General features: G+C 44.0%; 4 protein-coding genes across 6 annotated transcripts in view; 3 read left to right on the top strand and 1 right to left on the bottom strand.

Moving 5' to 3' along the window:
- Positions 1 to 22,495, bottom strand: part of LOC126560785 (uncharacterized) — a 422,053-nt gene that overhangs the window by 334,278 nt on the left and 65,280 nt on the right. The window lies entirely within an intron of this gene.
- The window catches only part of LOC126563180 (selenoprotein F), an 805,869-nt gene that overhangs the window by 312,113 nt on the left and 471,261 nt on the right, over positions 1 to 22,495 (top strand). The window lies entirely within an intron of this gene.
- Positions 2,913 to 19,626, top strand: LOC126563637 (uncharacterized). The gene is made up of 7 exons (XM_050220281.1): positions 2,913 to 3,002; positions 16,013 to 16,129; positions 17,077 to 17,153; positions 17,544 to 18,058; positions 18,161 to 18,296; positions 18,694 to 19,163; positions 19,398 to 19,626. The coding sequence occupies exons 2-6, from the start codon at positions 16,030 to 16,032 to the stop codon at positions 19,156 to 19,158; spliced, it is 1,293 nt and encodes a 430-aa protein (XP_050076238.1). The 5' UTR covers positions 2,913 to 3,002; positions 16,013 to 16,029; the 3' UTR covers positions 19,159 to 19,163; positions 19,398 to 19,626.
- On the top strand, positions 13,857 to 15,264 carry LOC126562518 (odorant receptor 82a-like). Its single transcript, XM_050219056.1, has 4 exons — positions 13,857 to 14,332; positions 14,473 to 14,914; positions 14,988 to 15,140; positions 15,208 to 15,264. The coding sequence occupies exons 1-4, from the start codon at positions 13,857 to 13,859 to the stop codon at positions 15,262 to 15,264; spliced, it is 1,128 nt and encodes a 375-aa protein (XP_050075013.1).

Raw genomic sequence — 22,495 nt, forward strand, 5'->3', positions numbered from 1 at the left:
TCAATTAAACAGCTCCCAACTTTTTCAATAAACTTCCCGGGAAACAGTGTTCCTTTTGAGTTTTGGTTCTGGTTTCGTTTCATTTGCCACCCACCCTGGGTTCGGCTACAAAGATGTTTCAAAACTATCTGGCCTTATTGAAAGGCAGTTCACGAACTATGCTTTTCACTGTATCGGATGTATTGTTTCCCTCAGTTTTTTATTTATTGGCATTTGTATCACTGAAAGCTTAATGTGTTGGTACGATAAATCAGAAGTTATGTTCGTGTTTTGGTTTACCATGTAAAGGATTTTCAGGGCATGTTTTACACAAAAAAAAATTTAGTGAACAAATTGCTAACGGTCATGTTTATCAATCACTCACCAAACCAATCTAAGCCGAATCAAATTTAAATCGTGTTTGCAACTTAGCTGCCCTGCCACCACGTTTTCTATTATTGAGATGTACCTCGTTAGCGATACATATTTGTACCTTCGAATTGAAAACACATAATTTATTTGCATTACGGTCGAAATTAAAATAGCAAAAACAAAACAAAAAACACAAAAAACGGCAATAATCGTTATGAAATAGGAATCCAAAATGTAAGAGGACGCTAACGACGATTCCCTCCATCCCGCACAAGCGGACGATAATTTCCCATTCATCTATTGCAAACATTTTGATCAACTATAATTGGAAGGTGTTTCCCCTAGCGACTGGTCGGAAAATTCATCCCCCCAACAAAATGATCCACTCTCTCTCTCTCTCTCTCTCTCTCCCTACCCAAACCCACCACCCCCTATCACAACTACATGTCATCATTGCATTTTGACCTAACGCGCGATAGAATTTAGAGTCCGATGGTTTCAAAGCTCGCCGTTCAATTTGTTGCCATTCCATCCCCAACACTTATCGGTCACACGGCGGAAAAAGCTTTCGGTGGTTTGAGCAGGACAACCTTCACAGTAAACCGTGGAAGCCAACACGGGATAGAGCGTGTCATTTTTGTGTATGTGTGTGTCTAGTTGTCTCTGTGCACGAGAGAGGAAAATGAGATTTGCCACTCGTGACCCTCGTGAACACTAGCCAGAATCAGCCCAGCAGCACCCAGTCTGCTCGAGACCATGTGATTTGTTTTGCTGATAAAACCCCGTTAGTTTGATCCTCGACGACTCTCTCCAGCTCTTGTAGTGTACACTGGATAGTACTTTCCTCTCGTGGATGTCTCGTGCTCTATCTCGCTTTCGCTCTCTCTCGCAGTGTAGTCCTTTTCCCGTGAGTAAAGTGTTTGTTGTTTACTAGAAGGACGCACTCGAAAGAAAGCGCAGTATCCCTCCCAGTACGCCCGCAGGTATCCTAAGAGTGACCGTCGCGGTGTCCTGGTACGGGGCCAAGAGACTCGCCGGAGCCAGGCCCAAGCTGGAGACAAGATTCCTGGAGCCTTTATCCGCTAGGAGGAGGATCGATATGGGCGCGCGGAAGCTTTCTAGTCGCTGTAAGAGCATCATCAACATCCCGTGATGTCTCTCAGACAACGCAGACGAGCGCTCTCGATTGAAGAACATTCCGAGCACGCCGTTCGGAAACTCTCTTTACAGCAGCCGCTCTTTCTGCCCTTGTGTGCTTGGAACGCATCGTTTCGGTACGGCAGCATCAGGGCATCGGCAGCAGCAGCCAAAAGCCAACCGGTGGAAAACGCGACGAGGGTCACCAAGGATTTCATTCAAAACGAGTCGACCCGGCCAGGATGAAGTCAGTTTTTCGTCGTCTTCGGTAAAGCGAACAACGCGCGCACCAGAACCGCTGCCAAAACCCGGGGCTCAAGCTTGACGGAATCGAAAGCGTGCAATACGGAAACATAGGTCATAGGCGTTGGGTGCATTTGTGTGGTTGGTTGGTTCGTGTGATAGTTACGGCGAGGCCAGAAGAAAAAGAAGGTCGTTTTTTTGGGAGGGGTGGACAAAGACAGAGCTTTGGTTTGAAATCTCGCGCTGCTGTTTGGTGATAGTTGCAGCATTCGTGTACTGGCAGATCCAACAGCATCTCAATACAACGTACAACCAGACCAGCAGTTGTCATACAGCACCACGGTCAACAGTAAGTGTGCCAGTAGGCCTCCAAGGACGAAGGATTAGGACGCTACGAAGAAGAAGAAGAAGAAGAAACACAAACGCTAATAATAACCGTGTCCAGCGGAATCAATCAATTATCGCACGCTCGTTCGATCGCCGCGATTGCTTGTGGGTTTGGTCGCTTTGTTCAACCCCAGCTTTCAGGAACTTGTTTAGCTGCCTGTTTCGCATCATTTTGTTTTTGCCCTCGCTTCTGTTGTTGTTGCTTGAATTGATCAGAGTGCTTTTTCCTCGGTTGTGGAAATAGATAAAACCTAATCCGGTTACAGGTCACTGAAAGCTGTTTGGGTGGAAATCGGAAAAAGAATCACTAGAATCGGAAGCGAACGGAAACGGGAGAGAGAAAGAGTGTGTATGTGTGTGTGTGTGTGTGTGTGTAGGAGGAAGATAGAGAGGGTGTGAGAGAGCGAGTGCAAGAAAAAAAGGGAAAGCCGTGAGAAACGTGAAAACAGGGCAGAAAACTCCCATACCCCATTCACAACGGCCACGGGTTCGCTGTTGTGGCGTGTGAAGCGCGCGCGTGTGGTCAGAGGAGTGTTCCAAACGGGTGGGATGGATTTGTTATGCTATGGTGTGTTCTGCGAGTGTCATTGTTGATGTTGTGGTCGCCTTTGTGCTATGCTTAAGTACCTGAAAAGTTGAGGCAATCGTTTCTAGCTGCTGCTGCTGCTGCTGCTCGGGAAAAGCAAGATCAACCGTTATCGATCGTGGCCATCGGAGACGGACTACATCACGTTTCACAGGAGCCACACCAAAGCCAGTGTACATCCATAAAGCTGTACGTGTGTGTGTGTGTGTCGGTGCGAGTGCGTGTGTGCCTGTTCCCTCTTTTTTCCTGCTAGCGTGGAAGAAAAAACTCGTCAAGACGTGGGCCGAAATCAAGAAAGGTAAGTGGGATAAGAAGGAGCTACTATTTTCCGCCGGATCTCCGGTTTAGTTTATTTTTTGGTTGTTGTTCCGCTCCGTATCCATTGGGGGGAGGGTTAGGGGGATGGTGGATGGAGCTGGGATTGGACAGCGTGCCAGAGGTCAGTGGTAAAATGAAAAGCCTTTCATGCGATGCTTTGTGTGTTCGTTTATTTGGTTAACTCACCGAATGGACATACCGAAAAAAGGTTCATAAAAATAAAACACGGCCACAAGCGGACAAACGACGATAGGCGACAACAAAAGGACTCCACGGTGGGGAGCGAATGGGCCCTGAGGTGGGCGTGGATGGTGGCAATCTACGTGGTCGTGAATCGTCTACGGCTTCATAAAAGGAAACTGTCGAGGTTACGAAAAGAGTGTATCTAGATGGTATTGTCCATTAAGTACGCTCCATAATTAATGCTCCCTTTCCGTAACGAAGGCAACGGAATCTATTGCCCTCGAATTCGTAGAACGGTGCCATTTATAAACATTTACAAACATTCAAGATTTTGTCTGTGTCTGTCTGTGCGTGTGTGCGCGATGTAGCTTTTTTTTCATTTTCATCGCTCTTGTGGCCCTTTTATTAAATTTTCTACTCCGCTTTTGGTGCAATAATCTTTACGTACTAAGCACGGGACAAGGCCACTGGCACTAACCCACCTGCCAGCCAGATGGTCTTCCACACTTCATTTGTAGCGATCGTAGTCCATCATAATTGTAAAAGAAGAAGCTGCGTTTCAGCCTAAGGAGAACCAACTTTTAATTCATTTTGCTTGTACCAAGCGCACCGAGGTTAACAGTGAAGCTACGGACCCGATGCAGCATCTCGTGACCAGGGTGGTATTCACCAGGCTTACGGACGGGGCAACGTAAACTTATTCATCGCTACATTTGCTACGTCCTCCCAATGGTGGAATCTCTTATTTAACAACGGGGATGAAGAAAAAAAAATTCCTAAGAACCTTCGTCCTTAGATAGTGCTCTGGTTCCTCTGCCAGCGGGGTAGCAGCTGTAAATTAAATTAAAAGAATGAGATATATCTTTCCGAGCCTTGGTTGGCATACGGTGAAGCAAAAGGGCAAAGCTTTCTTTTTACTAGCGCGAGTTTAGCAGCTAACGGTGTGGCAGCTTTGGAAGGAAAGCACCAAAAGCAGCTCCTAAGCAGAGCACAGAGCTCTGCAAGAGTCAGAGATGGTGTAATGTTACATTTACTTGCTGACTATCTGTGTCTGTTTCGGGGCTCCATGCTTGCCCGGTTGCACTCTAATCAGCAATCCGCAATTGAAGTACAACAGAGCAATTGACGCAAAGACTCGGATAATTATTGTACACAGTCCGGCTGACCGGGAAGAGGGCCTGAATGACTTCTCCATTTCAATTACCGTTGGGGGTTATGTTGTTGATCCTGCAGTGTTAAGCTTCCTTCCCAACTAAGGCTCAACGACTGTGGGCATAGCCTTTGCGTGTGTACAACCAGATGAGCGGGTCGAGCTTTTCGACGGCATTAGCAATTTTTGAAGTTCCCATATCATCTGACTACTACATTTATTGCCCTTTGGAGTGTGTCAAACTATGCGCACGAAAGCGTAATTTTATTCTTTATCCACTTAACGAAACACAGCATGCAACAGCATGCTTTTCGGTACGGTCAAATCACGTGTTCGTGCAAGCGACCCGGATAAACGGTGTTACCGTCGCGTGTCTACGGCAATTTTAATCCCATTCGTATGCGGCAGTGATAAGCATGAAAATTCATAAGCTTTTACTCAATTCTTTCGCAATTTTCTTCACCAATTCGCCGGTGAAACGTAACAACCTGTACTACTCCTGTCTCGGCAGATAGTGCAGATGTGAACAGTGCTGCCAAAAATCAACGCCAAACGCTGCCATTGTTCGTTTGCTTTAAGTCATAAGGGGCCCGGAAATGGGACTGAAATTGCAAAAGAAACAACTTCTCACATCCTTGAGGGTGCCTGGGTTTGTGTGGAGCCTCGTCTTGGCGAAATCGTCGGCTGCTTCTGTTGCGATTTGTATTCCAAATGTGGGTAGGGTGCAAAATCCTTACCCGTACGATTCCGCAACCGAGAATTGCGTAATTGGCAAGAATAAAAGTGTGTACAATTCGCTTCGCCTTGAAGTTGAAGGTCAAGATTTTTTCTGTTGTTGGTGGCGTGAGGATCGCTGAATTCGGTGGGTGCGTGCGTACGTGTTATACTCGGATACTGTCAGCGGCAGAGGTAGATTATTCCGCTATGATGTAGATGATCACGATTCTTCCGGAAGTCAGTATAGCAACTTTTTTCTCATACCCAATGCTCGGTTACTGATTACCTGAAATCATCAGGACAACGGATAAAAGTGGGGAAGAGAGAGAGAGAGAGAGAGATAGAGAGAGAGAGAGAGACAGAGAGAAAAAAAACGCACAACTTTGATCATCCGCATTTACAATTTCCGGTGCTGTTGCTGGTGATACGTACTGATGGCTAGCAGGCTGCCGGTTAGTTCGCGAGATGCAAGCCGTACCAGGAACTCCACGCTGGAATATTACATCCTAATGCAGATAAAAGTGGAAATGTGGAAAAAAAAATAACGCCACTTCTTCGGCAAACCGAAGCTTCTCCTCCTCATCCACTAGAGAGTGAGATCGGAGTCGAGGAAGCTCGAGGTTAGTTTGTGCTCGACGTTGTTTGCGGAAGCCTTACTCGCATTTGAGCCGCGCCTGTTGGCGAGTATCAACGCACGCTGGAAGCTTTAAAATTTATTACTACCGCATCCTTCACGGTACCACGTAAGGCGGCACCCGACTGAAGGAACGACATATCGTAAATCAATAAAATTTATGGTGTTCGATTATTTGTTATTGAACTTTTGTTTTGCTTTTTTTTATACTCGCAGTCTTCGCTCCAAGATCACACCGGTCGCGACGATTTCTTTCGCTTAGAGCAAAAGCCCGTTGCGGTGGTCAATGCAGTGCAAAATGAATAACATTTTTCAATTTGTCGCCATGCGAACTCGGCTACTAGTTACGAGGTGACAATGGCCGAAGGGCAACGCAACATAGCAGCGGCACAAAGCATTATAGGAGGATATTAATATCTCTTGGCACGTCGATATAAATTATACTAAATGGTAGTCGCACGTGAATAGCGAGGCCTTCGGTCGTCCCAACGCTGTTGGAACCTATTTTTCAATTTAAACTCTTAATGAAATGAACTTGCCGGTGGAAAATTGTGATAAAGAAAATTGCACACACTTGCAGCAATGAGATCTTTCGGACCAAAAAAAACTGGCTTCGTCCTTTTATCCATAAAACAGGTCATTCCCGTAAGGGATCTATAGCGAGATAATGTGATATGGTAGAACCGTGCCAAGTAGGCCACTGGCAGCGTAATATCGTATTTCACTTAAATTTGGACAGATAAACATTAGCGAAAATAAAAAAAAGAACAACTCTACAAGGTTTGATGTTGTACTTTCTGCTTGCTTTCCTTCCCATAAGCCTCCCGTAGAACGGCGCCAGGAAAAGCGGAATAGAGCCCACCAGCTTCAAATCCGCATCGTTAGTCGGGATGCAATGTCGCTCCATAGACCGGGGTACCCGGGGCCACGGTTAAGGGATACTGTATGCAATGCGCTGCAAATGATAAACAAGGCAAAAAGTGAATGCTTTGTCTAGAAAGCAATTAATTCCTGACAGTGAAACGTGCTCACTGGCTGTGTGCAATGGATATTTATGCTTAAAATGGTGTTTTCCTCGCGGATACCACTGGGACCGATAAGTTTGGTGGTGAGGTTGAAATGTTGGAACATAGCTAGAGTTTATGGAGATTTGTACCATTATTTAATAATTGCTTGTTCATTAATATCTCTGAGCAGTTGAGATGAAAGTTGGGTTAGAAAAGCGTGGTAATAACGGCCTTTTTGAATGTTCGAAACAAATAAGCGACGCAGAGGAGCGAATTCAAGATACAATAATTTTACCTAATACAACTTTAACAATCAAGCCAGACTCCAGACAGCAGCAAAGCCGGTAATTTTTGCTCCCAAAAAACTAGGATCTTGTGTCTGCTAAAGCTCTTAATCTCCGATTAGCATGATAGTGCAGTTCTGCAAAAATTCTTCTCGTGTATTTTCCTTCCATAATGTGTGGCTTTGTGTTTAACAATAATACCACTCATTCACGTACGTCATTGTCGGTAACGTACACTCCGATATCGGTCTGTTACAACAAAAGAAGCACCCAGCGAGCGCTTTCATCATGCACGGTCGGTCCGTCGTGATGCACGACGACGCTCCTAACCGCCCTTACTCCGTTGGTTGGCGCTTTGTTTTCGTTTCCCGGAGCCGGAGGAAAATGTTATTTTTTCCACGCTTCCCGCCGGAAAACTAGTGTCAGTAGCATGCGTTTTGAAAAACGGACATATTTATTGCCCGCTTTGCTAGTGCTCGTGCTGCTAACTGCGGTTTGTGGGTAGAGTCGCAGAGCAATTAGCTATAAAGCGCACTAGACTCGTTCGAACCGAGCCCGCGTACAACTGGCGGACAGTGTTGTGGGGATGTGTGTGATGCATATTGTGAACGGTGAACCAGTGATGAAATAAACTACCCCACGAGCAAGTTTTAAACGCCCACTCTAAAGCCTTTTCGTAGTTTTTTTTGTTCGTCTTGTGTTTTTTTCTCCTCTATCCTGGGAGTGTCGTCCTTGTAATCATCCGTTTGGCTCTGTGTCCGGGAGCAGCAGCAAACCGTTGCATGTTAGTAATGAGCGTACAAATTAAATTATATCCCAGCGCTGTATGTAGCAATGGCTCACAGCACAACAACAACAAAAAACACTGTTTTCTGTGGCCAGCTAAGTGAGTAATTAGATAAACGTGTCCATTAATCCAGGTCCATTAATAGAAGCCGTTAGGATAAATGGCTATGTAGCAACAAAAGGGTTGCGTGCCGGCCGCGGCACTTGCGGGTTTTGTCTGAAATTGAACGAAGGCTGAGGCGTGACAATAAATAAGACTAATTTTGCAAATCTACTCTTTCATTTTCTCGTACTTTGCTGTATTCGGTACACGCCTGTGCTTAGGCTTTTGGTCGAGGCGATTTAGAAAAATGGTTAGAAGGGTGAAAGTCTTCCACTTGTGAGACATTGTTGCTTTAATTATTTTACAAAACAAAATGATTTAAATATATGCCGATGGTAAGCTACTTAAGACACTACGTCGTGCTGTATGTAAGCTAATTGACTTCGTTAAAAATGTTTGTAATAAAAGCGAGACAACAAAAGGATTATGAAAAATATAAACAATAATGAGAAAATTAAGCCGTACTTCTTATACAGCGAGCTCCTGCTTCAATTCTCGTTCGTTCCGCATGGTGTGAAGAAGCTTATGGGAATCTCGCCCAAAAGATTATCCTTAGTCGTCTGGCATTGTTGAGCTAAGATGTGCCCTGCCATGATGACCGTGAACAAGACAAACACACTCGAAAAGAGTAATTCTTTGGCTTGTCTTTATTTCATGCATGCATGTGTGTGTGTATATGAGTCAAGAAAGTCGTATTCCTTCTTCTTCTTCATTTTAATCCACCTCGTTCATTAGCAAGTGGGTGGTCACATTACGGAGGCCAACTTGAAATAGCTTTTTACACCGAGCACACGGCAAGATGGTGCGTCTGTTTGACAAAAAGTTCCTTACATATGTTTTAACCTGCACGCATGTTACACTGCAGATGTTTTGTGTCACTTTGGTGCGAGTGGTAGAAAGGAGCAGATTTCACTGATAAAGTCCCGCCCGTGGTGCGGTGGTAACATCATCAAAATCCTAGCGGCGAATGTTTGCTACTTCACTTATGTGGCATATGGCGATAAAAAAAAACAACACTTTGGTCCGCAAAAGAACAGCGGACTTTGTGCGACGCAGATGTTTACCAGTGCGAAAAGTCTCCATCTTTACATCCAGAGCACAATTATGCTCTTACTTCTGCGCGAACCGGCGCAAACTTGTGGGCGTAAAAGCACAAAGAAACAAAAAAAAGTAAGATAACCAAATTTTCTTAAATGCGGGCACTCTATGTGTGTGTGTGTGTCGCATTTCAATTCCGCTCGCTAGGGTTTCAATTTGAGACAGTATTTTCTCTATCATTGATGCAAATCGGATTAATGTTTGTTTTCTATTTGGTGCGACGTTTAGCAATCAGTTGCCATCCATGCAAAGCATCCATTTTTTGTTGCTGGTTTGAATGGAAAAGAAAATGGAATGGTATTTTTAGAACTATTGTACACACAAGAAGGAAACACACTGCATGAGTTCAAATGGATAAATCAATACACTGTGGTAAACATAATTGAGCAATGAAAAAAGCAAAAACTGTAGAAAAAAACAGCCGCAGATCTTCCCATGACGTTTGCACGGTTGACGGTTTGCTGCAGACAATAACTTTAGGTGCGGCCTTTGCTTGGGAGGTGTGCAATAACACGTCAGTCAATAAGAACCCTGTGTGTTAAAATTATGACAGCTTTGTTGGTGGAACTCACGTAATTTACTGATGCTGGTACTTTTGCTCCAAATAGTACGTGCCAACATTTTATGACATTCTCAATTCCGGAAGCATAAAAGTTACGGCCAATTTTTGAACGTTAATTCCACATTACCCATGGGGACGTAAACTTTGGACGTAAAAGATCAAATGAATCGAATGGGGGTAGAATATCCGACGGGCCAATGTGCACTCTCAAAAATCAAAAACTAAATATTTCATAAAAAATAACAACACAGTCAAGTGATCGATCGATCGATTGGAAAACTAGGTAAAAGAAAAATATGGCTGACTACGGATCGCCCAGCGTTTTTATTGTATAAAGTAGCGAGTAAGAGCTTGAGTAATGCAACATTCTAACAAACACCTTAGACTGATTATTGAAGCCAGAGGCATCCTCCGGTCGTCAATTTAGTCGAAATTCTTTCCTTCAAGTTTTAGGCATTCGCCAGTCTTGAAAGGCTAAAGAAGGGAGGGCGTAGGGGCTTGTAGGTTAACAATAACTACAATATCTCTCTACAGGGAAATGCAAATGATGCTGTGCGGCAAGCTAAATTTATAGAATACCGCAAGCAAGAAACTCGGCCATTGATAAAGAAACACCCAACACATTAACAAAGCAACAAAAATTAATATAGAATGACCAAAACTAGTTATAGAAGCGCGTGCAATTTATTTATTTATTTATTTTTTATTGTTAGTTCTGTTGCCTCGCGGGTTTACAGAAATGACTTATTCGCTAAAACCTAAACCTAAACCTAAACCTAACTTTGCTAAACGCCAGGAAATTAGGATATAAGGGAGGAAGAAAGCTGGGAATAATGTTTAAGACGGGATCGGAAGATGGATAAACTTAGGTGAAGTCGAACATATGGGCCACGGAATTGAATTGACGAATAGCACACACGAGGGGGTCTTTGCGTCCTGCTGAGGTACGACGACTTGGGATCGCAAGAGGGGGACGATTACGAAGGACACGGGAAGGGATGTAAAATGGAACACATGATAACAAAGCAGGAGCATCGGTATGACCGAGAAGGAGAGCGGCAATAAAGGTTGATTGGGCCTGGGAACGGCGAGTTTCTAACGAATCCAGCTTCAGCAGCTGACACTTCGACTCGTACTGAGGCAGGGGGAGGGAAAGCTCACCAAGTGATTTGCGTATTGCAAACCTGGTGAAGGAACGCTGCACCCGCTCAATAAGCTCAATATGAGTTTTCGCTAGGGGAGACCAAACTACTGAGCAGTATTCCAGAACCGATCTGACCAGCGAACAGTACACAGCTTTCAGACATAAGCGGTCCGAAAATTCGCGAGCAATTGATATGGGACATTTAATTAGATATTTTACAATTGATTATTACGGTCCAGTGCCGTATTGTCATTATTAAATTAGATTTGTGGTTTAATTTTTTTCCCCATATCAATTCCACGCGCTTCCACAACTATTTTTGGAGATCCTTTGTCGATTTTTGCTGATTCACTAACGTATTAGTTATCTTTATAAATGATCGAGTTTTTCATGTACGCTTGCGCTATTCTTTAAAGCTGGCTCGCTGTATCCGTTTAATTGCTTTTTTTAAAGGGGCTGTCTTAAAATGTGGTAAAAATAACTTAAGTTCTCTTAACACGGCAGAACTGAGAACCGGATCCGGACTGTTCCTCGTAACGATGAACTTGGTATCAGTAAGTCTAGTAAGCCGTTAGATGGCCGGTAACTGAACAGTTGGTTCTGCTAATGATTGAAAGGCTCGGATGAGATTTGATACTAGTCTTTCCGTTTTTGCAACATATTTCGTTGTTAAAAACTAATTTAATTTTTTTTAAGTATAATAAGAACGACCAGGTTGTATATATGAGTTTAACGATACAAAAACACAACTTGAGATCATTTAATTCAATCTTTATTATTTAAAACTATGTTTTTATCAGTTTTTGTAACTCTTACAATGACGGATAAGGATAGCGGATTTAACTTGCGGATCAAATATATCAACATTAAGTCTGCTTAACGGGGTGAAGTTTTTTATGAGTTCGGGTCAGGTCGTGGAGCGTGTTGTCAAACTCGCCTCTGGGCAGGACTCGAGTTGTTCTGCTAATGTAATATGTTTATACAATTTTCGTAGAAATAGACAAAAACTGTTCTCCTGCTTCTTGGATTAATGACCATGACCGGCATCCAATGGCTTTATTTTCTAAATCATGGAGTAAATCTTGAAACAAAGACCCACGTGACATGATGCGGGGACAATTCCCTGGCTACTTCCAGGTTTTTACTGACTAAAACCTCCATGAGTCCCTCACCGAACATTTGCAGGATACCAACAGGATAGGGTATTACTTCAGAAATGTAAGGTATAGACGTTTTACCTCCCGAAGGAAACGTCTCAGTGCCGCACTATGACTATTTGGTTAGGGTAGTATGGCGTCTTAGGTTTACAATCACCGCTGACAACTGAAAGAGCTAATGAAACCCTTCCAGTACTCAACGGTGATCTACTGCCTGTAGCGGTAGTATGCTCCTCCGTAGAAGTCCTAGTGACCGCTACAGTATAAAGCCAGAGTTACCACTAATTGAGCACTCGGACCAGTCCCAATATGTACCACGCCCCTCTCGATTCTTTCTCGCCTTCGTTGCAGGTGAGACACCATCGATCTTATCGTCTCGCCAATAATACATTAATGCAGTGATCTTTTCCACGGTAACTACACTGCCGACTTCGTTGTTCATGTGGTGGCGGGCGGTAGCGAACCACGGGAAGTGCGATCAACTTCAGCTTCTCAAGATGGCCTTGTAAGAATCCGTTCCCCTGTAGCATTTAAGTGGAAGAAAATAGTTGTGGAGATGCATCTCACTTATGTTGCCATCATCTAATGGCTAACGAGTCTTATTGATGCCACGTAGTTGGGTCCTCAATACTTGAGAACGATTTGGATAGCATTTAAACTTCGTTGTTGCCAAGTGAAAAATTGCGCTGCTATCAATTGCGCCCGTTCAATAAAAAATGGATTCAGTACAACTCACTCACTCACTCATGTTCGCCTGCTCTTTTAATGAGCACGTCGTCGTGACATGGCCCGGTCAACAATAGATCTCCAGGAAAATCGATCCCTGGCTGCAGCTTCCCATCCGTGTAGGCACTCGATCTCCGACAGGTCTCCCTTCACCTGATCCAGCCAACGAACTCGCTGTGCTCCCCGACGCCTCGTGCCGAACTGGGGGTCGCTGACGAATACCTTCTTGGTGGGGCATGAGTCCGGCATCCTCATAACATGCCCCAGCCATCGTATCCTGCCCGTCTTTGCTGCCGTCAGGATGTCCGGTTCTCCGTGTAGTTCAGCAAGCTCGTGGTTCACCCTTCTCCTCCAAACTCCATGCTCGAGCACACCGCCAAAGATGGTCCGGAGGATGCGACGCTCAAACACGCCAAGAGCGTTTGCATCCTCCGCTCGGATGGTCAAAGACTCGTGGCATTATAGGACCACCGGGCGAATCAGTGTGTGATATATCGCACATTTCGTGCGGTCTCGAAGTCTTCTGGACCTCAGCAGACGGTGAAGGCCGTAGAAGGCATTCAGTAGGGATTCAGTACAAATTATGTATTAATATGAGGTGCATTTTGTATGTTGGTAGAAGCAGTATTTTATCTGATCGGATATTTTATTACTATACTTCAATTTTCGTATCACGCAACTTGTATTTTTGTGATCTATGAACCGATACATTGAGTAGGATGTTCTTCTTGAATTACCACTAGTTTCAATTTATTTATTCTGAACACTATTATTAGTTTGTTTGTAAGACATAAAGCTATTTTGTAACAAATTTTACTGTAAGCGTATCGATTATTTACTGAACACATTAGGTAATCAAGGTTAACATCCAGCTAAATATAACCAAAAAGAATAAAAAATCTAATTTTTACCAGAACAACGACAATGCACACACTTCAGCTTCAAAACTAAGCTCAACAGCTCCCCTGTTCAAACGGGACGAGTGTTTATTTCGTTACCGTCTCCCTACAATTTCGATGCCATCTCTAATAAGCGCTTGTCAACAAATGAAAGCAAAAGAATGTGGTCATTCGCCGTAAATGCCATTGTCAGCATTCTAGCACGAACATTTCGGGGTGTCAATTTTCTCGCTGTTGTCCCGTTTTCCATTCGATGCCCATTACCGTGTAATGAAAATGTCAATCTCGCGAAAAAGTTGCCCGGCTGTGAACAACCCACGAGCGGGGGTTTTTCGAAGGTCCAGTTTGAGTTTGTTGCGCTTTCGCGAGTGGACGGCAAGCACCATGAGCTGTGTGGAAGATTTTCTCGACGCCCAAATGTGGTATCTGCGCTACTGTGGAGTGTTTCGCGATAAGAGTACGCTCGGTGGAATGCGCCTCACCGTGTGTATGGGTGTGCTGGTCGTGTTTATGGTGCTGCAGTCGATCTACGTATTCCAGCACGTGAACCACTTCGCCATGATCTGCGACGCCATCCCGACGCTGGTCGTCTGCATGGTGGCCATTTCGAAGTTCTACATCTTCGTGTTCCATCCTGCGGCCATGTTCGCGCTGATTGATTCGTTCAAAGCGCTGCAGCGGCGTGCGACCGCGGAAGATCTGCTGCTCTTTCGCCGCAGCGGAAAGTTTCATGCCAAGCTGACGAAAATCTACATGACATCGGCACTGATTGTGGGGTGGTTCTACATCCTCACTGCCGTGGCTACGGGCATCAGCCGGTCGCTGTCGGAGGATCGAGTAAAGTTCGTGGCACCGATGGCGTACGTATTTCCCTTCCCGTCGAAAACCGTTCGGAAACGCAACGCAAGACGTCGGAACAGATTTCCATGATTTGTGCCGAGCGTGTATAACTTTATTTTTTTTATTGTTCACTTTCTTCTGCTCCGTGTCTTGGGGCTAGCTTCCCACACAACTATCAGCATCCGCTTATGTTTGCGCTAACGTTCCTGTTCAACTGTGACTCCATACACATGAGCATCTTCATTAGCGGAAGTGTCGATACGTGCTTTTCCGAGCTAGCGACGAGCGTTACGATCCACTTTCGGCTCATCCAACGCCGGTTCCAGGCAGTTGACTTTACCACCGGTACCGCCGAACACGAGCTCGAAGCCGTTGTGGCGTATCATAAGGATGTGCTGCAGTTGTGTCTGGCCATGACGAACCTCTTCCAGTACACCGTGTTTTACCTCTTGCTGCTAGACTCGGTGCTACTGTGCGTTATTGGCTATCAATTTGTGATATTCATGAACACGCCACGCGTCCTCATGCTCGCATCGATGGCGTTCGTTATGGTTCTGCAGGCGGTCATATACTGTTACCACGGTTCCATGATGCACGATGAGGTAGGTTGGTTGGAATAGGTTTAACAAAGAAAAAGTGCACCTTCTTCCCCTTTGGTCCCCTTTGGATTTGCAGAGCTTGAAGGTGGCGGACGCGATTTATCAGAGCAATTGGTACGAGGCCCGACCGGCCGTACAGAAACGGCTGCGATTATGCATGATGCGAGCGCAGAAGCCCATCGTCACCAAAGGTGGTTTCATGAAGGCAACGTTGCCCACGCTCAAGAAGGTGTGCCAAGACATTCACAAGGATTTTGCGTGTAGCAGAATGTAATGATATGCAAATTTCGTTACAGATTTTAAACTCAACGGGATCATACATCACCATGCTGCTCTCCTTAGAAACAGAGTAGCGGCAGCAGCAGCAGCACCAAACACGGCAGTAGTAAAAGACACACCTAGAGCGGGACCGTAACACCTGGCCACAGAGTGGGCCAATTACATGTTCCCTCGCAGCACAAAGCGCCCTACTATGGGTGGCAAAGCTTGCATCATTTAACAGCCTTTCGTGCCTACCGAATCGCAAGTCTTGTTAATATGCACACCATACCGGTGAAGCCTAACAGGGTGAAGAAATGTAAACATTTCGTTACAAATTATTGTAACCTGCCTACTCGTTAGGCACTTGATTAAAGCTCACTTTACACTGCGCACGAATGTGCTGCCGAATGTAGAACTTTGCACTTTGTGTGATCTCCATAATAAATGGTATGAACTAGAAAAGTTGTTCCGTGGTGTTAAAGAACGATTGAGATATTGGGAGAAATATAGTACTTGTAGCAAAAAACTTTGCAGCAACACCAGTTCTTTCATCCGAATCGTTTGCTTCGGTTGGCACAACATTTCAGATTCTGTTCATTAACGACATCACGATTACGGAATTAAATGCACTCCACACAATTTCTTAACCGTAAACTTTGACGTTCGTCTTCTGGGCCACGAGTCTTCGTTCAGCATTCACGACTGGTAAATTGGTGAATGGTACCAACAAGAACTCGGGAAACTATTTGTTGATAAAATCAGTAAATGATGACATTGCTTCGTTACTAATTTTAGCACTGTGTTTACCATTTCTTCCTTTTGCTCCGACACACCATCCAGGTCTCCAATCGCTGTGGATGACTACGCTTTGCAGCCCTTGGAACCAAGGTCAGCGGGACGAGTATCCTTCAAAGGCGTTGGCGAACTTTCTGTACTCGTCGAACTTTAGCACCAAAGGTAAATGACATACTATAATAGCGCTTTCAGTATTGTGCTCGTGGTGGTGGAATCTCCAGATAGGTTGGACAGCGTGTTTCAAATATTAACAACTTTCTCAATTGTTAGATCGTCATTTGAGCTGTAGCGTGAAATTAGATTTTGATGTTTATTTTAGAATCTTTTTACACTAAGCTACAATAAAACAATTCATGTCCTCTAGAAGCATTAAATTAATTAAATTTAATTTTTATTTTGAGTAGTTTACAGTTTGAGAAGGACAGCTTTAAGGAACTCTTGAACAAATTGTTGAAAATTAAGTTCCTCTCGTAGTCCATAAAGAATGATCCGCTCTGAAAGATTTCGCTAACGAGCAGCTAAGGGTTTCCGTTTCGCAAAGTTTGTAAGATGCTTAGGTTTCCAACTTTTCGATAAATTGTAACGAATGAAGATGATTGTGACCTGTTTGAAGGTGACAGTCAATCTTCGAGGTCGATTTACTGCTCGTTTTGGTTCGCATTTTTCAATAGCACTGTTTTTCGGAGAATTCCTTGAGCCTACTGTTACAGGCTAGGATGTATGTATAACAGGCCTTACCCCTTCTAGGGAACCACCTTTGAGCAAACGACTCACTTTTTCCCATTTCTTGGATTTTGTCAGAGAGGTGAGTTTAGGAAGGATGATTTTGAACATGATATAAAGGAAACCACTCCAAGAGCATTAAACTAAATGGCACTATAAATACATTTACAGCACAGCAGAATTTGAACCAATACAAGTTATTTGTCGTATTGTAATATTACCTATTAATGCACTTCAAATGCTGCAACTGATAGCAATAAATCATCATGAAACTAGAAAAATTCACTAAACGATGTAATAGATAAAATATTTCACATTGATTTAAGCGTCATCCTCCTCCGTATTGATGGTTTTATTGTTTAAATTCCTTCTTTTTGATTTAATAGAGATGGATGATATACTGGTGGAGGAATGCAATAATAGGAACACCGTCTATGTGCTGAATTCCAGCTACCGATACGGGGTAAGTAATGCTAGACGCTTTAACGCAAAGATAAGTTCATAAGCTCGTCCCTGGAAGGTATGCTTTGCTGGAAGCGACTGGCATACATAGTCCCGCGGTGTGCGGTACCATGAACCTTTCAAATACTTTACGTTCTTGGTATGCTTTTCTCGGTAAAGAAATTAAATCGCCGAGAAACCGTATACCGTTGAGCACTAGGTGATGGAGTTCTAACGCACCCTTCCCACGTTGATTCTATTGCATCCGCACCGGGGCAATGTTCATTAACACGTAATTTTCTTGATGATTCGCGGAGGATTCACTTTTTTGAAGCTTTTGAAGATTACGCTGCGTATCGCTTGGCACTCATTTTAATTGACATCCTGTTGTCCCCTGTGTGTGTACGAACAGAACATGGACATGATAGAGCTGTTCGGTACGCCGGCTGGGCGCGCATTGACGGTGAATAATAAAACTGCAACCGAGCTGCGACACGGTCGCCGAACAGTCGTCGGCGGAAGCAGCAGTACCATCAGCAGTACGACCGATCCCCAGCTGTGTCCGAGCACGATCGGTGGTTTGCTGCCCGGTAGCATCAGCTCGACCAACATCAGCAGCATCAAGATCAGCGGGAACGATGCCATCAGCACTGCCGGTCAGCATCACTTCATCGAATCGAGCGAATTCATTCGATTTGCATCCAGCAAGGGATCCGGCATCGCGCCATCTGCCACCACCTCCATCGCCTTTCGAAACAAATGTAGCAGTAAACCGGCCGACGGTAGCAGTAAACCAGCGCTGGCGCACCACGACCAACCGAGCAGGCGGAATAATTTGAAAATGGCCAAATTTTGGAAACTGTTCGACGAGGACCGGTTACGGAAGGCTAGCAGTACGGAACGGATAGGCGATAAGCTTCGGCAAAGGTAAATTAAATGCGAACGAGCGTGCACCTTTACGGTCCCAGGCCGTCCTTATAGCTAACTATGGCTATTTTCGGGTCCATTTCAAATTTGCTTCGGACACAGCCGGTGGGTTGCGAGACCAGCGCTCGAGCAGCCGGAAACGGTTGACAAATCTGCCAATGATTTGTACAGCGAGGCGGCCCAGCTGCTAGGTATCAAGTGTTCCCTGACCGACAGCTGTCGGTGCATAGATTGTCAGGTGAGTTCTTTTGAATGGCGTTGAATTCCCTCGTGTCGAACGCGTGCTAGAACCGGACGGTCCGGTGCGGTTTCAGATGAAGTCCTACACAAATAGGCGAATCGATTGCAAATATTTAATAAGATCATTTACACAGAAGAGGTTTACTTTGTGCCGGGAGGGACTCAAATGGGTGGGATTTTCTAATATCCATTAAATTTTGTTCACATCAATGTTCCATTAGTCGTACCGATTCAATATTAAATGGTTTGTGCTGTAATTACTTAGCTTTAAAGTATCATAATACACTCTTTGCCAATTTTTTAAGCCACACCAATACTGACTGAAGCTATATAATGCTTGTTTCCACTCGATTTCATGCACGACACGCTCATGCTCCAATTGCAACCAATTCCAGAGCCAGTACTTTGATTGTGACGACGACGCGGACGCATACTCCGAATATTCCGATAAATCGTACGACATGGAGGACAATTTGTACACGAATCGATCATATTATAATGATCTCTCGACGGTCCAGACGGGGGTGCCAGATGCAGATACCTTCGGAAGTGCCGGTATTGCCGCAATCAATGACCGTTTGAATCGGAACCGGTCCACACACAATGGACCGTGGGATCGGGAGGGAAGCGAGGTGCCGGTGGATGATGTTGTCAATGGTAATGAATGCCAACATTATTTGCATAGCACCCACAATCCGTCTTCATTGAATTTATCATTGGATGAGGGACAGCTACCGGCAAACGACCGATCTCAATTGCCAATTGATACGTACGAAACCGAGGGCCGCACGAACGGTAGCCAGGCGGTCCAGGAAGCGCCATCCGATGAGGAGTGTGCCGTCGGCATAAAGGTTGCATGAGACAGGTGGGTAGAAACGAGCTAAAGTGACACTCTAGAGAAAGGAGCACTCTGGAGCACTCGGGTGGTACAATTATTGATCTTACAATTCATGTTCGGTGATTTAGAATGGTTGGTTTTGGAAGCCATTTGTAAATTGCTTTCTTTCCTAACATTTTTAGCAATGGCATTGTTAAAATTTTCTCATTCTAAGTTGTAGTTGTTTTTTTTTTTAATTCTTCGCTTGTGATTCTTCTGCAGGACTTTGGCTCTTGAAGCCAACGAAGACGCAGCGGCAACATTTTCGGCCACCATTAAGGAGGAAGAAAGTATCGTGCTGGTGACCGTGGATGGTTTCAGCTGCACCGATACACCCGGTAATCAGTGCTCCTGTTCGGGCTGCTAGCATTTTCGAGTCGTTTTGTTTCTCTACACGTCGGCCGATAATACCGAGAGCAATAATGTGTGCACGTAAGGTAAGGTGACTAAATTAGTCCAACAACGGTGTGGCTGCGGGAAGTTGTGACGCTGTGATTAGCAAGGTGCAAGCGGCATTGTGGATTGTGGCTGCATAGAAAAAACTGAAACACAGAGAAATGTATTGTTTTTTTTTTACTACAATTTATAGTTCAACGTTTAGAATTAACGAAAAGTTTACAAAAGAGTTTGCTACAAGTTTGTGAGTAGGTTTTTGTTTTGTAGCAAAGCACCGATTTGAATTTGCAATTGGTACTTGATGTTTTCAACTAAAATACGTAAATATGGTGTCCAAAATTGCAGTCCTCACAATTCGAAAATTTAACGTAAGGCCTGTTGACTTAAAAAGCCTTAAGCGATAAAACGAACTAAAAAAGCAGACGAGTAACATGAAGCATTACTTATTGCGCGGTTGAGTAATTTGCATCAAGGAATCTCTTTATTTGTCGTTTCCCTTTCAACTACAACTACAATAATACAAACTCAAGCCACCGAACGAAACAATATCATTTCTCTATCAATAAACCCAATAAAGAGTGCACAAACATCTAAGTGTTCAACAGTAGAATGAATAACGATTAAGCGAAAGAATTTATTGAACAACAAATAAGCTGTTAACTTTCCATTACTTATGGACCAACCTGCTGGTCAAGACCAAACCAAACGTACATGCAGCACAGTAGGATAATGTTTAGACGATTAGCAGATCGGCAACAGAGACGGCAGCATTTGATAGGCTTGGTTAAACGACTTGTTAACTCGCTCTTAAATATGTACGATCATCAAATTATATTCCTCGTTGAGTAGGGCGAATAGAGAGGATGGTGACTCACAAAAGGAGCAAGATAACTTGTTCTGCAAAGCGAATAAAAGACACTAACACACACACACACACACACACACAAATACAAACATTTGCCAAAACCAACCAAAAATCAAAATATACAACCCTTAAATTATAATATGTGTAAATGAATCTCGTGCCGAGTATTACATGCAACCTTGTTACATAGTATATGCCTTTGTATCTTGCAAAGAACACTCGAAATCAAATCAAGTTTAAAATTTGCGGTACATGCCATGTCACAACACAAAACCCTACTACCTTAGTGAGTGAAGACCTATTTATTATATTTTACCAAACCTCTAAGATTCAACCGAACAAAAGAAAAAGCATTGTTACTAGTGGGCCGAGTAAGTATAATGACAGCAACCAAAGAGCAAGATATTTAATGCATGCTAGCTCAAAGAATGAGTCAAATCAACTTGCAAAGTTGTGTAATGTTTAGCGCTCATGCACATTACTCGTGTAGAAGGATCCCGCGTCGGATGGTGGTTTGTAGTCCTCTTCGGTAACGTCCTGAAAAAGTTGGGAACTGGGTCTTTGAGTTGAAAAAGCTAACAAACAGAGCAATGAGCGGTACGAGTAAAATGCTAATAGGCGCGTAAGAGCAGCTGTTGGTACTGATGATACTTTCAATAAAAGTTTAAACTATCCCTACGATGATGTCCTGCAATTTCTTATATTTTGCGTCAGTTATGTTTGTTACCTGCAGCAGTTGAAAGATAAAACTGTGGACATATGTAAGTAAGGTAAGAACTCCAACTACAAGGCTCACACTCTGCAATATGTCAAACACCTACCGTTGTTACAATAGGGAATGATTTTCTGAATACATTGCGTCGACTCTCAAATCCCTGTTAATTTTGGAGGTTCATCAAAATTAAAACACAGCCTTATTGAACCCCGACTGAGGTATCCTTCAAAGGCGATGAAGGCTTCACTCCTGTTGTTATTTGTAAAGTGTTTACAAAAAGGTTTAAAAATCTGTTTGATGGTCTATCGTCATATCCAGTTTGTATCTTCATTACTATCACTGATAGCTGTAGCAACGGATACCACGAAATCGACCACATCCTATGGTCATGAGTAGAGTTCGATGTGGCTAGCCCCGGACTCTTAGTAGTCGTTCGGACATCAGGAAGATCCCCGGCAGTGCCGATTCGCGGTATCCTGGGACAAAAAAGAACTACGAATATGCGCGGATTCTTTATGACTTCGCCAAAGAGATTGGAATCGACCTTTGATCCCTTCCCATATCCCTTCCCGTAGATTGTCCTATTAGCGGATTGTAGTTTGTTATGTTTACTTGTTTTTCGTTTTTTGGCGTCGACATGCGCCGGTCGCTATTTCGGCCCCAGAATCGATAAAAGTTGATTTAGGAAATCTAAGGTCGTAACTGGTGACCTTGTCTTTGGCAGAATGTTTGGGTTCGATTCTGCAGTAACGTTACAAGGTTACTGTGGCCGTAGGCTCCTTACGTTTTGCAGGCTTCAGGGTCTCCAGCGACAAAATTAGATCTCTAAACCAATTGAATTAGGGTTGGACGACTTGTAGTTGTGACTTGTGGCTTTACTCTCGGCGGAATGCGTGAGTTAAATGCTACTGTAGCTTTACAAAATTGTAGTGGCTTTTGGTCATCTTGCGTTCTGCCGATTTTGGGGCCCCCGACAGCCACAACATCCAAATGCTGGCAACGATATGGTGTGGCGAACATCACAGAGTCTCCACAATAAAAGGCGTTTTCTTGGGAGTCAGTTGTTAATCTCCACGGCACGATGCTGACGCCAAGAAGAGGCGTCAACCCCTTGGTAAACATAAAGAGGACAACTTTAGAACTATACATGGCAGCAACAACATCCACAACCGAGCTCACCCGGGATAAGGTGCACTTGAATTGAGGGAGAATGAAATGTCTTCCCTCAAAATAGGATGTAAGTTTAATGAGTTGTAAAGCTAGATTTAAAATTCGATTTTAAGGAACACGGCCTGGCCGTAATCACGAAAAAAAACTATCACTGGTACAACATCCGGAGTATTC

Source organism: Anopheles maculipalpis, chromosome 3RL (assembly GCF_943734695.1).
Source record: "Anopheles maculipalpis chromosome 3RL, idAnoMacuDA_375_x, whole genome shotgun sequence".
Classification (NCBI taxonomy): Eukaryota; Metazoa; Arthropoda; class Insecta; order Diptera; family Culicidae; genus Anopheles; species Anopheles maculipalpis.